The sequence below is a fragment of the Populus nigra genome, chromosome 19 (genome assembly GCF_951802175.1).
Source record: "Populus nigra chromosome 19, ddPopNigr1.1, whole genome shotgun sequence".
Classification (NCBI taxonomy): Eukaryota; Viridiplantae; Streptophyta; class Magnoliopsida; order Malpighiales; family Salicaceae; genus Populus; species Populus nigra.
Window position 1 is genome coordinate 5,864,747 of NC_084870.1, and position 15,564 is coordinate 5,880,310.

The 15,564-nt window shown below is 36.2% G+C and overlaps 4 protein-coding genes across 5 annotated transcripts; all 4 read left to right on the plus strand.

Moving 5' to 3' along the window:
- Positions 1–1,784: 1,784 nt before the first annotated feature.
- On the plus strand, positions 1,785–2,421 carry LOC133679689 (pleckstrin homology domain-containing protein 1-like). The gene has a single exon (XM_062102362.1). It carries the CDS (start codon positions 1,842–1,844, stop codon positions 2,271–2,273), a length of 432 nt encoding a protein of 143 aa, XP_061958346.1. The 5' UTR covers positions 1,785–1,841; the 3' UTR covers positions 2,274–2,421.
- A 2,865-nt stretch (positions 2,422–5,286) lies between these two features.
- LOC133679603 (UDP-glycosyltransferase 71K1-like) lies at positions 5,287–6,993 on the plus strand. The gene has a single exon (XM_062102250.1). The coding sequence runs from the start codon at positions 5,448–5,450 to the stop codon at positions 6,861–6,863; it is 1,416 nt and encodes a 471-aa protein (XP_061958234.1). The 5' UTR covers positions 5,287–5,447; the 3' UTR covers positions 6,864–6,993.
- A 1,480-nt stretch (positions 6,994–8,473) lies between these two features.
- Positions 8,474–11,211, plus strand: LOC133679602 (pentatricopeptide repeat-containing protein At2g29760, chloroplastic). The gene has a single exon (XM_062102249.1). It carries the CDS (start codon positions 8,632–8,634, stop codon positions 10,846–10,848), a length of 2,217 nt encoding a protein of 738 aa, XP_061958233.1. The 5' UTR covers positions 8,474–8,631; the 3' UTR covers positions 10,849–11,211.
- A 411-nt stretch (positions 11,212–11,622) lies between these two features.
- On the plus strand, positions 11,623–14,320 carry LOC133679605 (uncharacterized). 2 transcript variants are annotated; one of them, XM_062102252.1, is made up of 5 exons: positions 11,623–12,532; positions 13,167–13,212; positions 13,302–13,462; positions 13,540–13,846; positions 13,925–14,320. In XM_062102252.1, the coding sequence occupies exons 1-5, from the start codon at positions 12,065–12,067 to the stop codon at positions 14,092–14,094; spliced, it is 1,152 nt and encodes a 383-aa protein (XP_061958236.1). In that variant the 5' UTR covers positions 11,623–12,064; the 3' UTR covers positions 14,095–14,320. The 2 variants fall into 2 exon arrangements, with proteins under 2 accessions (XP_061958236.1, XP_061958235.1); XM_062102251.1 differs by having other exon boundaries at positions 13,540–14,320.
- The last annotated feature ends 1,244 nt before the right edge of the window (positions 14,321–15,564 follow it).

Consider the following 15,564-nt stretch of genomic DNA (forward strand, 5'->3'; position numbering starts at 1 on the left):
GCAAAGAAAGGATTTTGAGGGCAAAGAGTAGGGAAGATTAGAGAGAAAATGAAATGCTAGGTTTGTTACGTTTATCATGAAGGTGGCAGATTAGAGAGATTAAGAAAGTCATGCATGTTAGTCAAACAAGGATCTTAACAATGAAAGATAAGAGAGAAAGAAAACACAATGGTTTTTCATTTATTTTTATGCCAAAATTCAGAATGATTTTAATTAAATATATATTTTTTAAAATTATTTAAACAGAAATCACAACTAAATTTTTTATTTAACTTAATTTTTTAAAACTATAATCGCAAAAACTGTAGTTAGATACCACAAACACAATTTTTCAGTCCCAAAATATATATATATATAAAGGAACAAGATATTATGAGGTAACATTTTGAAACCCTAAACTCCTTTTCAGACATGTTTAAGTAGGTGTTTGTTTACGCAGTAGCTTTAGCTTTTAAAGCAAATCACGTAAACTAGGTGTTTGGTAACATTTAAAAAGTAGTTTATTGTTTGTTGGGCCCCATAAATTTTTTCATCAAACTGGCGTTTTGCACACGACAACTAAAAGCTGCTTCTCTTATAATTCACCTGGGCATTGTTCATAACAGTGTCCATGTCAGGTGAATTATAATTCACCTGCAACGCGAGAAGCATTCACCTAACATTGTTCATGTGAACAATGCCAGATGAATTTTTTTTTTAGCATTGTTCATGTGAACAATATTCATTGGACCGCATCCGACCCCATAAATTTTTTTTTATTTTTTTAAAATTATGTCTTATTCAAAAAAACTAATGTTTAGTCTTATTTAATAACACTAAATAAATTAGAAAAACATCGCATGATGACGTAGCATTTGTGAAATTTGATCGCAATTCCAATTTTGTTTCTGATGATATTTTATCTGATTTTGTTGCACGCTCAAAAAACCATGAAAACTATAGTCTTTATCAGATGAATTTCATACGTGATGAAATTGTAGATAAGTTAATGGAATAATAAAAAGTATTTGATATAAAATATTATTTATTTAATGATGTAATAATGGTAGTTAAATCTACAATATTTAAATTAAAAATCATTAATATTAATATTTATTTATTTTAGTTATTTTATAACCTCAATTTGAAAAGCATATTTAACCAAACATATTTAACTACTTTTTATTTAACCTCAATTTCAATCATAATTTTAACCAAATATATATAAATATTAAATTAACCTCAACCAAAATTACTTTTTATAAAATAATTTTTTTCAAATTATCATCACAAGTATCATAATTTATCACAATTTCAAATATACTACAAGGACAAGAGAAAAAGAAAACACAACGATTTTTCATGGCGCCTTATAATATAATTCTGCGTGTAAAAAAGAGAAGCAGGCTTTTGAGACGATGCTAGAAAGTGTTAATCCTAAGATTTTATATCTTGACTTTTTACCATTTTACATGTGTACTATTTTTATTTTACTTTTTACTTTTTACAACTCCAGGGATCAATTTTTAACTCTTATTAACTGTGAATTAATTGCTCCCATCTAATAAAACTAAATTTGAAAAAAAAAATCACATTGGAGAAAATAGCATTGGAATAGTGATCTCATCAATCAGCAACACTCCACCGATTTAAAATAATTAAAAACGACCTTTTTATCTCCTTGGCGTGGATGCGATTCAAATAAAATAAAAAAAATATCTCCTAAAAAAAAGATAAAGATTAGAAAATAAAATAAAAACGACCTCGTTTTATCTCAGCCACCTGACAAAATAAACAACAATAATACGAGGACAAAGAGTCAAACAGAATCACATCTCCATCTCCTCCAATTCCAAAAGAAAATGGAGTCCATCTTGCGATCCTTAACGGGTCAAGACCCGAACCCGGATGATTACAGAAACATCGAGTTCTGGTCAGACCCGGAACGGTCCGGTTGGCTAACAAAGCAAGGAGACTACATAAAAACCTGGCGACGTCGCTGGTTCGTTCTCAAACAAGGGAAACTTCTCTGGTTCAAGGAGAGAAGCGTGACGCGAGGGTCACTTCCACGCGGGGTGATCCCAGTGGGCAAGTGCTTGACCGTGAAAGGTGCAGAAGATGTGCTTAACAAACCTTATGCTTTTGAGCTTTCGACGAGCCAAGAAACAATGTATTTTATAGCAGATTCGGAGAAAGAGAAAGAGGAGTGGATCAATTCGATTGGGAGGTCAATTGTTCAACACTCACGGTCTGTTACTGATTCTGAGATTGTTGATTATGACAGCACTCGTTGATTAATCTGTTCTTCTTGTATCAATTTTTAAAAGAAAAGGTAACTAAATATTATGTTTGTTTTTGTTGCTCCTGCTGTTGTGTATGTAATGAAGAATCTTGTGTTTTTCTTATAGTTTAATCTGAGTGTTTGTTCGGTTGATTTTTGGAGATTTTGATGTTTTGTAATTGAATCTGCGTACTTATTTTGTGATTTAACTTTGTTGCTTGATTGCAATTATCAGGTGGATAGTTGACTGTTAGAAAACTCAGTTAAAAGGAATTTACATTTGGGGTTTTGATAAATGTTTTATTCTTCTTGATTTTGTAATATTCGTGCTTGATTGAGAATGAAGGGTTGTGGAATCTGTTCATTCATTAAAAAGAGCCTGCATTTCCAGTTACTTTACGGGAAAGCAATAGATTTTTCTTTTTGTGTTGGGGATTTTGTGAAGGGATTTGTTTAGAATTCATGGTATATTGTTATTATACACATTAAGGCTGTAGGGCTTTAGTGAGATTTCGGTTTAAAATCAGAAGAAATGAAACAGATTACAAGAGAGTGGAGTTTGGTTCCTGTCAATTTATATGTTTTGGCCAAGTAGGTCAGATTATGCAGATTGATGATGAACTTCTTAGTTCTTCAAAACACAGTTGGATACTTCAGTACATTAATATTACTGGTTCAGTTAGATCCTTGAAATTCTTTGTGTAGTTGTCATGGGGATCAGGTGGGAGTTCAGCTTCCTGGAAAGGGTTTAGGAAACTGTGTTAGTTCGAAATACTAAGCTTTAGGTGAGCAAATCTGATATTTAAAACATATGCTTTAGCTCTGGTATGTTTTACATCTAAACTCATCCGCCGGCAAACTCTGATGTGTTCTTCTTGCCTTAGCTCAGACCTTAGCAGCAAGAACAACCCCAACTCTCAAGCACGACAGTTTTGTTTTGTTTCTAGAATTCAGTTTCAGTCCCACTAAGCTTGTTACCCGATTGAATGGATCCACTTTGTTGAATCATTTGTCATGTTGGCTTTGTGTGATTCAACATTGGACATGATAGTTCTTAAGATTATATGTGTGCAATAATCATTAAACATAATTTTTAAATCCTAGAGAAATATAACGAGTCAAAGGGGATGCTTTTGACTTTGTTTTCTGAGTTGCAATGCAAGCAGAGTGGTCATTGCTGTGATGAGAGAAGTTTTGAGCTCACTGTCACAGGAGGTAGTTTTGAATCATGAGATATCCATTTCATGCGGGTATGAATTGATAAAAGTGCAAAATTTCTGTTGTAGAATTTTGTTTGGGTTACTTCTTGATCAGGCACTGGCACACGAGAATTATAACAAAGATGGCAGGAAAAATATAGACCAATCTAGGCTTTCGATCTAGGCTTTGGGTCGGTTAAGTCCCAATTTGACTTGCTTTGCTGGGTTAGTCTGAGTTTTAAAAATATAGATAAAGGATCTTGGGTTTCATAAAAAAAAACATACATGTTAATGCTTCTTTAAAATCAATTTATCATTTATTCATAATTTATTTTAATCTTATTAATTTTCTATATTAGTGAACTTTTATTAAAGAATATTTTTCAACAAAATTACCAAATCCGTTAACAAAACGAAAGGATATCAGTATTTCATTGTTGAGGTCTCACATTTTACTATAGATTTGCGCAGGGAAAGACCATTTTACCCTGGATATTGAAACCCATGTAATACTTTGGAGGGGCAAAAACATCTTTTTAACTAGATCAATTTGTCATTGCAAGCTTGGAAGGGGCTAGAATAATACTTTTATTTTTAATTTGCCCGGTGTATTGTCTAAAATACCTTTAAAGATTAAATTTTTTTAACTTGTGGTCAGGGGTAATTTTGGTTTTTTCTTTTCAAAGCACAATGCAATTACTAAAATGCCCTTACAAACAAAAAAAATATATATCTTGCATCAAAAGGCTTTTTGATTTTTTCATATTGGTTTTGTCGTTGATATTATATTGGGTTGGGGGCGATATGGTATTTTAAGAAATTAAAATAAAAATAAAAATATAAAAGTTGTCAACACATGCAACACACGTGTCAATAAGTAGAAAAAACATGTGCTCTTTGAGCGGCATATACAGGCTTCTCTGACGAACAAACACGTCCATTCATAGTGGTGTTGAGAGCGGCTCAACGAGATCTTCATGGTGGATGGGCATATGTCGGCGAAGGATATACGGTGTGACTCTGGTGAACTTTTTTCTTCACCTCTTCTCTTTTTCTCTGTTCTCCTTATTTGTTTTTCATATCCAATTTAGTTTTTATTCATTTGATTTCATGTTTGATTTCTTATTTATATTTTTTTAAATATTTTTTTTCTTCAATTTAGTTCCTCATCAATTGGTTTTATTTGATTTTTGTATCAATTTAGTCCTTATTATTTTAATTATTACTTATGTGCTTTTTAATTTTTTTAAATTAAATTGTTTGATAATGGAGTCTCATTATTTTATTCAACTTGCTTTTGATGAGGTTGTCTTGATATTATAATCAGGTTGTAAATTTAACATGTTAACTCAATTAGTCTCTAATTTTTTTAAAAAATCTTTTTTTGGTGTTAATTTTTTTTTGTCAGTTCATTTTTTTGTCTTCATGTTTTTTATTTCATGTTATATAGATCATATAATTTTATTAAACTCAATCAAGTTAAAGACCCTAAATTATTTTTTTTATAGACTTATGTTTTCTTAACATTTTTTATGATAAAAAAAAAATATTAACTTCTAGCATAGCACAAACCATCTAATTTTAACTAAAATATATTTATTAACCATATTTTTATTAAAACAAATTTAAACAATAAGCAATTTTACCAAATCACTAATAATCAAAATTGAGAAACCTCGATTCCACATGAGGGACAACCGACAACATTTCTCTGCATCATGGTAGATAAAATATCTTACAAATGAATCGGTCCAAAACTAGAGAAAATACATTGCGAGCTGGCAAACAATTAGTGGGTGTTGCGTCCTCTTCGATGAGGGAATTCGGTTAGCATTTCAGCATCTGGATGGCTACTTTTTGATAAAAAACACATTCATTTTCTGGCAAACAATTTATACGTAGTTCCTATATGACTTTTGGAGGAGGCTACGAGTAAGTAGATAAACGAAAAGGAGAAAGAGGTGGCAAGGAATATCAGAGAAGAAGCAATGAAGAAAGAAGAGCTGATTTTTGTTCCAGGCCCCGGTATCGGTCACTTAGCATCAGGCCTTGAATTAGCAAAGCGCCTGCTCGACCATGATGATCGATTATCAATCACAACACTTGTTATGAACATGCCCTTTACTCCATCTATTAATTCATACACCAGATCACTCACTGCATCACAACCCCGCATCAAACTCGTTGATCTTCCCGAAGTGGATCCTCCCCCATTAGAGCTTTTAACGAAATCCCCAGAAGCTTATATCTGTGATTTCATTGAAAGTTACATACCCCATGTCAAAACTACTGTCACAGATATTATATCATCCCTGTCTAACTCGGATGTCCGAGTTGCCGGGTTTATTCTTGATTTCTTTTGCGTGTCCATGATTGACGTTGCAAATGAATTCAGTCTCCCTCCTTATATCTTCATAACCTCCAATGCAGGATTCTTGGGTCTTATGCTAAACCTACTCAAACGCCATGATGAAATCAGCGAGGCGATGCAAATGTTTGATCCTGATTCGTTAATACCAGGTTTTTTCAATCCTGTTCCAGCACGAGTCTTGCCTGATGCTGTATTTAATAAACATGGTGGTTATGCTGCTTATGTTAAGGTTGCTCAAAGGTTCAAGGATGGAAAAGGTATAATCGTGAACACATTTGCTGAGCTGGAGCCTTTTGTGCTTAGGTCCTTCTCTGATGATCACCGAATCCCTCCAGTTTACCCTGTTGGGCCAGTGCTACACCTAAAGGGTCAGCCTCACCCTGAAATAAACCAGGATCAGTTGGACAAAATCATGAAATGGCTTGATGAACAGCCTCAATCATCTGTGGTGTTTCTATGCTTCGGAAACTTTGGGAGCTTTAGCCCCCCACAAGTGAAAGAAATAGCACTTGGCATCGAGCAAAGTGGGTTCAAATTCTTGTGGTCCATGCGTTTTCCACGCTCTCCGTCTAATCAGTTCATGAATCCTGAAGATGTGTTACCAGAAGGATTCTTGGAACGCATAGAAGGACGAGGAATTATGTGTGGATGGGCACCGCAGGTTGAAGTCCTAGCTCACAAGGCAATAGGAGGGTTCGTGTCTCATTGTGGGTGGAACTCCATCTTGGAGAGCTTGTGGTACGGTGTTCCTATCGTTACATTGCCTATATATGCTGAACAGCAGCTTAATGCATTTAGGATGGTGAAGGAATTGGGACTGTCAGTGGAGCTGAAACTGGATTACAGGGTAGGTGGTGATCTTGTGACGGCAGATGAGATAGCAAAATCTGTAATATGTGTTATGCAAAGTGATAGTGAGGTGAGGAAGAAGGTGAAAGAAATGAGCGAGAAAGGCAGGAAGGCTGTGATGGATGGTGGATCTTCTTTCACTTCTATCACACAACTCATCCAGGATATAACAGGAAACAACTGATATGAATACCGCCTGCCAGTAAGGGTTGATTTCCATTGTAGTTGAAGAAATTGTGTGCGAAAAATAAGGTCTTCCTGGATGTATAACGTTAACAATGTTTTCCATATATAAGCCTTTCATTTTGCTGTCTCATGAATCTCTCTAGTTGTTCTTCTAGTTTCCAAGGTGTGTGATGTTTTCTCAACTTGATCTTCTATATTGTTAGAGTCCTGTTTTAGCTCCTTCTGCAGAAACAAATATATCAGATTTGAAGTCTTCAAATTTCATCATGCAGTCTTTACAAGGATAGGATTGCAGAGTTGCTGTCTTATATATTTCTGCCATATGGACCTCCAAATCATTTTTGCAAGTCTTTTTTTTTCCATTAATCTTTGATTCTGCAAGACCAGCAAGCTCTCTCTGTTTGTTGTTTGGCATTCGAGGAGTGAGCTTTAGAATTTTTGTTCAGAAGGGAAAAAAACAAAAAAAAGCTCTAGGATTCTCTGTTTACTGCTCGCCCCAACTTGACAATGTGACACCACACCATGGACCTGGTCTTGTTTGGCGAGCTGTTTAGATAATTACGGGTCTATTGGCCAATCAGAAAGGTGAGCCAGTCCGAAGACTTTAGTGAACCAGTCTTTTAAATTTTAAGTTTATGTTGACGTTCGTCGAATTTCATCTTATAATTGTTCTTCAAATCTTTCGTAGATATGCCGTGAGTGAAAACTATCAAGATTTAATTTTTTTCACTTAATTTTTTTATTTTTAAAAAACTTATTTTTTATATCATCCTATTAATTAAAACAATCTAAAAACATCAAAAAAATATAATTAATTTAAATTATAACTTTTTCCTTATACTCTATCAAGAATAATTAATTTATTCCCTATATATTAAAAATTATTAAATAAGTTTTTAATCTAAGTTAATCATCCTTAGTTATACTCTCTTCGTCCATTATTATTGATCCTTTTTGGCTTTTCAAAGTCAATATAACATGATTTTGATTTTTTTTCTTATATTGATTAAAAATTTAACAAAAAAAATGTTATGAAAAATATAATAAACTTTAACTAATACTTAATTTTCCAAATTTTAGATCAATAAAATAAATTAAAAATATTAGGTCAATGCTAAACTCCATTGACTTCTTCAAATTAACGAGGGATCATTGTAATGGACTACTCAGTAATTTTATATTCTAAAAATATTTTATTTTCAAATTAAAATTTTCTCATCTTACTTACTTCATCGGAAGATTTTATAATATTTAAATTGTATCATATTAGTTACTTAATGGAATACGCATGAAAGAAGAAGACAAAATACAAGTGAAAGAGATATTAAAATACATGACCCATAAAAATAATTTAAATATCTACACCTACTCTTATCTATTTATTTTTATAAAATGAATCTTATTAAATAAATAATAGAAAATCACTAATTACTTTTTGTTATTCACCTTTTTTTTATTTTATTCTATACAAAAATAGAAAAGCACAAGGTTTTAATAGAAGGATTATGTTATAAATGTAATTAAAAAGAAATAAGGATTGATAATAAGTTTTAAAATTACAAGGACTAATTAATTAGTTTTGTTAACTACAGAGGCTAAGGTATAATTCATCCAGTGTTGACTGTTTCCGCTGCAGCCTGTACTTTGCCAGCTTCAAGTCAAAATGATCAAATGTCGGCAGTGAGATACGTCTGCAAAAGAAGATGATTGCAGGTACCTGGATGCTGTCTTCAAATCTCTAAATTGGAAAAATAATCTCAACATCCATGGCAACCCTAGGGAACCCTCTTGCCTCTGTCCCAATTAGCTCAAACCCCACCATCTTAACTGCTAATAACGAACAGAAAAGCAATCCCTCCACAGTCCCAATACTCATTGACAAATGTGCCAACAAAAAACACCTGAAACAACTCCATGCTCATATGCTACGCACTGGTCTCTTCTTCGACCCTCCATCTGCTACCAAGCTCTTCACTGCATGTGCTTTGTCCTCTCCCTCGAGCCTCGATTATGCTTGCAAGGTGTTCGACCAAATTCCCCGACCAAATCTCTACACTTGGAACACCCTCATTCGTGCTTTTGCTTCAAGCCCCAAACCCATCCAAGGCCTCTTGGTATTTATCCAGATGCTTCATGAGAGCCAACGTTTTCCTAACAGTTACACTTTCCCTTTTGTTATTAAGGCTGCCACGGAGGTTTCTAGTTTACTTGCTGGACAAGCTATTCATGGAATGGTTATGAAGGCATCGTTTGGTTCGGATTTGTTTATTTCGAACTCACTTATTCATTTCTATTCCTCATCGGGGGATTTGGATTCGGCTTATTTAGTTTTTTCGAAGATTGTTGAGAAAGATATTGTATCATGGAATTCAATGATATCGGGGTTTGTGCAAGGGGGTAGCCCTGAGGAGGCATTGCAGTTGTTTAAAAGAATGAAGATGGAGAATGCGAGGCCCAATCGTGTGACAATGGTGGGAGTTTTATCAGCTTGTGCAAAGAGGATAGATTTGGAATTTGGTAGATGGGCTTGCGATTACATTGAGAGGAATGGGATTGATATAAATTTGATTTTGAGTAATGCAATGCTTGATATGTATGTGAAATGTGGGAGCCTTGAAGATGCTAGAAGATTGTTTGATAAGATGGAGGAGAAAGATATTGTTTCGTGGACAACTATGATTGATGGGTATGCAAAAGTGGGTGATTATGATGCGGCTAGGAGGGTTTTTGATGTCATGCCCAGGGAAGATATTACTGCCTGGAATGCATTAATATCTTCTTATCAACAGAATGGGAAGCCAAAAGAGGCACTAGCCATTTTCCGTGAATTACAGCTTAATAAGAACACAAAACCAAACGAAGTTACACTTGCAAGTACCTTGGCAGCATGTGCTCAGCTGGGAGCAATGGATTTAGGTGGGTGGATTCATGTGTACATAAAGAAGCAAGGCATTAAGTTAAACTTCCATATCACAACCTCGCTTATTGACATGTATTCTAAGTGTGGCCATCTAGAGAAGGCACTTGAGGTGTTCTATTCTGTGGAAAGGAGAGATGTGTTTGTATGGAGTGCCATGATTGCTGGGTTGGCAATGCATGGGCATGGGAGAGCTGCTATTGATTTGTTCTCAAAGATGCAAGAAACTAAGGTAAGGCCTAATGCTGTGACATTTACCAATTTACTGTGCGCTTGTAGCCACTCGGGACTAGTAGATGAGGGCAGGTTGTTTTTCAATCAAATGAGGCCAGTTTATGGTGTTGTGCCTGGTAGCAAACATTATGCATGTATGGTTGATATTCTTGGTCGTGCAGGCTGCCTTGAAGAAGCTGTTGAATTAATAGAAAAAATGCCAATAGTCCCAAGTGCTTCTGTGTGGGGTGCGCTACTTGGAGCATGCAGAATTTATGGAAATGTTGAGCTCGCTGAAATGGCTTGTAGTCGTTTGCTTGAGACAGACTCCAATAATCATGGAGCTTATGTGCTCTTATCCAATATATATGCCAAAGCAGGCAAATGGGACTGTGTTTCTAGATTAAGGCAGCACATGAAAGTTTCTGGGTTGGAGAAGGAACCAGGTTGTAGCTCGATTGAGGTTAATGGCATCATTCATGAGTTTCTCGTTGGAGATAACTCTCACCCTCTCTCCACGGAAATCTACTCAAAGTTGGACGAGATTGTAGCTAGAATAAAATCAACTGGTTATGTGTCTGACGAGTCCCACCTTCTACAATTTGTTGAAGAAGAATACATGAAGGAGCATGCCCTTAACCTTCACAGTGAAAAATTGGCAATTGCCTATGGGCTTATTAGGATGGAACCATCACAACCAATTAGGATTGTGAAAAATCTTCGTGTTTGTGGGGACTGTCATTCAGTTGCTAAGCTCATATCTAAACTTTATAATAGAGATATACTATTGAGAGATCGGTATCGGTTCCATCATTTTAGTGGAGGGAATTGCTCATGTATGGATTACTGGTAAATAAGGGTGGAATATGGTTTGAAGATTTCACCTCAATTCTCTACAGAATGACATGATTCCTCATTGTAGTCTGGGGAGGAAGCAAGAGTGATGGGGTTGTAGGCGAACTGGGAGTTCCAAGCTGAAAAACTTTCATCAAGTCTCCAGCACTTCTCATGGTGTTTGCTCAGGGCTTCAAGCTTAAGTAAGAAAGAAGCATCTTACTTGGATGGTATTTCTGTTTTTAACTGTGATGCAAAGCAAATGTATGGAAAGTGAAAATCCAGATTTTGTTTTTGTTTTCTAGGTATTTCTTTTCCCCAGCACGTTGTCAGTATTGAAGTTTAAAACTTGGAAATTATATTCTCGGTGTTATTTTGTGCACTTTATGTTCCCTGAAAATGATTACACTCACGAACACTGATGGCTTCGTAGAGGAACTTGTCAACCATTACTTTTCTGGAATGCGCCATGAGGATTCGATTTCTTGAGTAAAGCTTAGTTGATCGCAATCATGCTCAGTTAAGAGTAGATTTTAGGAGGAACTTGCAAATATTGTAACCTTGGGAAGTTTGAAACATATTTACTGCTGGAGGCTTTCATTTTGTTTTGTTAAATGAAGAGTACAAACCTCTAGTTGATGATAGCTTGTCTCCTGACTGCAGGGATGGGTGCTGCAGTAACCATTGTTACTATGTAGAACTTGCTATTTTTACCGTGGAGTTATAATTTGACTTACTTTTTTGCTGATTTCATAAAGAGTCAGCAAGCTAGCTTGTTGCTAGAAGTTCAATGATTATTTTGGGCTCCAGATTCTTTGAAGTGAGTTCGAATATCTTGACCACATTTGTCCTTCCAGGTGCAGCCACATCTTAAACCTCCCATTGGGAAGCTCTGCGCTGTTGAGGGTTCAGTACCTAAACTGCAATAGTTTCTTCACCGGGAAAATCAATTCCTTTACATGTACTGTTGACAGTAGCTGAAACGTTGAAGTTTCTGAAATAGAATCCAGTATCCAGCAACATGAAACGAGATTGATCTGATAGATGAAGTGTCGTCTAATCCCATAAATACAAGGTTTCTTAGTAATGGACGACACGTCTTAAAGAAATACCCTAGTAAAAAATTAAACTCATCCTGGTCAGCAGAAGGTAAAGTTTTTTTTTTCTTGTTCTTCATATTCTGAGCTCTAAAGAGTCTTGAGTATTGACCGAGCACCAATCCAAAACAATGAAAGATGAAGCTAAAAAACCTGGTAAAGATCCTTGAAACCCTCCAGTCTGTTGAGTTTAACAGAAAATCAAACCAGCAAGCTCTTGTTGATATGCCACATGTCAAAAACCCACAACTTGATGTTAGATCCGAAGCCTTCTCATTCCTTGGTCTTCCCAAAGTGTATATAATACACCCCGCCACGTTCCTCACTCTACAGATACTAAACGTCTCTTCTAGTTCAACAAGACCCAAGCTTTGGCCTTTTTGTTTGTTAGCAATGGAAACTTTAACTGGCTTGTACACTAAGGTCTTTACAAAAAACAATAACAAAACTTTATCACCATCAAGATCAGCTCAACTGGGTCGATCTGATATTAGCTTTTCTCCATCTCTAAGTCTAAAGAGAGCACATTTTGATCATTTGGCATTGTGTCGACGCAGAGATGCTCCATTGCTGGTCATGAAATCCCATCCTGCATCTAATGCAGAGGTGCCTTGTTTCTTTAAAGTTCCTTGGATTCTCATTTCTTTGTGTATTTGTATTGATATCTGAAGATTTGGTTCTGTTTGTTTATATCATGTTTTTCATTTAACAATAAACAGGATAAGAAATAAACTCATATGTAATATGTTTGCCTTTAGAAACAGGACAGGTTCATTTATGCATTGTAATCAGAATGGATACATTACTGTGGACTTTCTCATATGAGCATGTTTGTATGCATAAAAACCTATGTTAAACGTTGATTACTTCCATTTCCTTGATTATAATTGATCAACAGTATCGCTTAGTGCATTTCCCCCTCTAAAGATACTCGCAGGTTCAATGTTGACAAAGAGTACTAGTTATTGTCAATTAGCTGATGTGAACGACTTGAAAGTCATCGTTGTGATTCTCTGATATCAGAGGTGCAACAATGGTGCCACTTCAGTAGTATAAGAGCACCCTTCATATTTTGTTTCAAATTGATAATGAGTTATGCTCTTGCTCCACTGAGGTCACTCTTAAGATTAAGATAAGCTGGAGTTTTTTTTTTCTGCTGGAGTTCGTTTTTATCACAACATAAGAGCTTAATCAAGTTCGTATAATAGTTTCATCTTGATTGACTTAAATTTTCAAATAGGTGTTGACTGGCTTCGAGACTGCAGTGTCTGGGAACCAAAAAATAAGTAAGTCAATACTGTGTTCCAAATTCTTATATCCAAGTTTGTGCTTACTGTGACCTCAAAATATTGATTGTAGCTTCTCTGCCTCCCAGCACCAGGAAAAACTGTTCACGTGAAGTTCCAGTTGCAGAAGGAGTGTATGTTCGGTGAGCAATTTCTCCTGGTTGGGGAAGACCCAATGATTGGTCTGTGGGATCCATCAAATGCCATACCACTCGACTGGTCAGAGGGACACACATGGAGTGTTGAGCTGGTAAGGAGGAACTATTAAAAGACACTATTCTACTGGTATTCAATGAGGTATATGATACAAACTCTGAATTATGGCAGGATGTGCACATTGATTTGACGATGCAATACAAGTTTATTCTTAAAAGAAGCACGGGAGAAATTGTTTGGCAACCTGGTCCAGACAGAATATTCAAGACATGGGAAAGCAGTAGCAGTGTAGTGATTGCAGAGGATTGGGAAAATGCTGGAGCTCAAAAAATTATGGAGGAGCAAGTGATCAATACTCCAGATTTGGAGCCTGTTGGTGCTGGAAATGTTTCTCTTCAGGGGGGAGAAGTTATGTCTGATGTCAACAAGGATTTAATGCTTTCAGGGCACATTGCCTGTGCAGAAGATAAATCAAATGGTAAGTATGAGGTTGTCAATGGTAGTGCCTATCCAGCGGAGGGACATATAATTAATGCAGACATAAAACTTGAGTCAGGGGAATCTTTTGGTAGCAGAAAAGAGGTGCCAGTGCCAGCAGACAAGAATAATTGTACAACTCCAACTTGCAAGAACCCAGTAACCATGGAGGATGAAGAAACCTTGTTGACTTATGAACAGCGCACTGTTCTTGTACCTGGTTTGAAATCCTCCACAAGCAGTCTCTAGTGAAGAAGCACTTTCCAAGGTACTAGGCTCCATCTTTGCTGAAACCTCAATTGGAATCTAAGCAACTAAGCCCAGAACGTGCCTGGGGCAACTTTTTGATGAACCAAATTGTTATTATTATTATTTTCAGACTTCTGCTTTGGGAGCAATAATCCACGCATTCTCCCTGTTTTTGCTGAAATATATTCGGGACTTGATTATGTAAATATAGCTTCTGTTTGAATTTTGTCTTATTGAATAATGCACTCGCTGCCCCTCATTAAATATATATCGCAGCCCCTTCGCTGTTTGCTGTGTTATGCTACTGAATTTGCTGCACGATGGAAGGATGCTAAGGTCTTCGACATCTTGCACCTGAGATCCAGTTTGCAGTTTGCTAATTTGCCAATCCAGAATTTTGCTAGCTGAATCTCGTCAAGCTGAACTCCTGTTTCTGAGGACTCCACCTAAATTTTTGCTAGCTCTATGACTCAAGAACTTGACTCTCATCCTGGGAGTACATATGCTTCAAAAACAGCTTCCTGCCTAAACGGCTTGAAAAGCATACTGCCATTTCATTCCTGTACTTCTAGGATAGCATTTCTTAATGTTCGAACGCTGGAGAGCAGGACGTGCTTTCTGTGTTGAAATACGATCTTAAGTCAGTACTGCTCGTCTCTGGATCAAGTCCAAACCCTGAGGTTCATCAAAGAGGGATCGGCGAGCTGCTTTGCTATCGAAACTTGGGTTGGCTATTGCATTGTTACTTTCATTCACAATTTGCAGAGTCGAACAATCCGTTCACCTCTCATCGATTTGAGCAACTCTCCGCTCTCTCGTGCAAATTAAAAGAGCAGCTGTAATTGAGATAAAATGTGATAGAACAGTATCAATCTGGTGAAAGGCATATAAGCCTGTATAGGGTAATATCAGAGGCAAGAACTCAGTTTTCTAGTCTCCTCTGATGACCTCCTGGAACCTTCTGATTTGTTGGGATCTATTCACGTAACACCTACAGAAAAGGATTACGAAGACTACAAGCTATGCGATTCATCAGCTTGACACCCTCTAACCAACATCCTAGATGAAGCAGGCACCGGGTCAAAAGGATCATGCCCTCAAGGAGGCGTGAGTACTGAGTGCCTGACGGTAAATGGTGTCATGACAAAGTAAGTGAGACCAAACTTGGGCTATCGGCCATTTGGCCTGCAGAATACAATGAAATAGTATCAGATGCATAATACAAGCCATCCATCCCTTGCTTGTCGATCCAAATTACCTGTCATATATACCCGTGAAAATTTTGGACCAATCATAGCACAAATATCTATGGCAATTTCCGCTCAGAAATAACTCAAGAAAAACAGAGCAATCATCCATATGACTGACCATAGGGTGTTTCATTTTTAAAGTACTTGGAACTTGCAATTACCCATTGGCATCTAACAGTAGAAAAAAGGGATTGAATGCCACCACAATACAATGAACCAA

Excerpts from the sequence above, each read along its gene's own strand:
- LOC133679689 (XM_062102362.1), top strand. The coding sequence starts at position 1,842 with ATGGAGTCCATCTTGCGATCCTTAACGGGTCAAGACCCGAACCCGGAT.
- LOC133679603 (XM_062102250.1), top strand. The coding sequence starts at position 5,448 with ATGAAGAAAGAAGAGCTGATTTTTGTTCCAGGCCCCGGTATCGGTCAC.
- LOC133679602 (XM_062102249.1), top strand. The coding sequence starts at position 8,632 with ATGGCAACCCTAGGGAACCCTCTTGCCTCTGTCCCAATTAGCTCAAAC.
- LOC133679605 (XM_062102251.1), top strand. The coding sequence starts at position 12,065 with ATGAAGCTAAAAAACCTGGTAAAGATCCTTGAAACCCTCCAGTCTGTT. Across the intron at positions 12,533-13,166 it reads ATCCTGCATCTAATGCAGAG|GTGTTGACTGGCTTCGAGAC; the intron begins GTGCCTTGTTTC and ends ATTTTCAAATAG. Across the intron at positions 13,213-13,301 it reads GTCTGGGAACCAAAAAATAA|CACCAGGAAAAACTGTTCAC; the intron begins GTAAGTCAATAC and ends TCTGCCTCCCAG.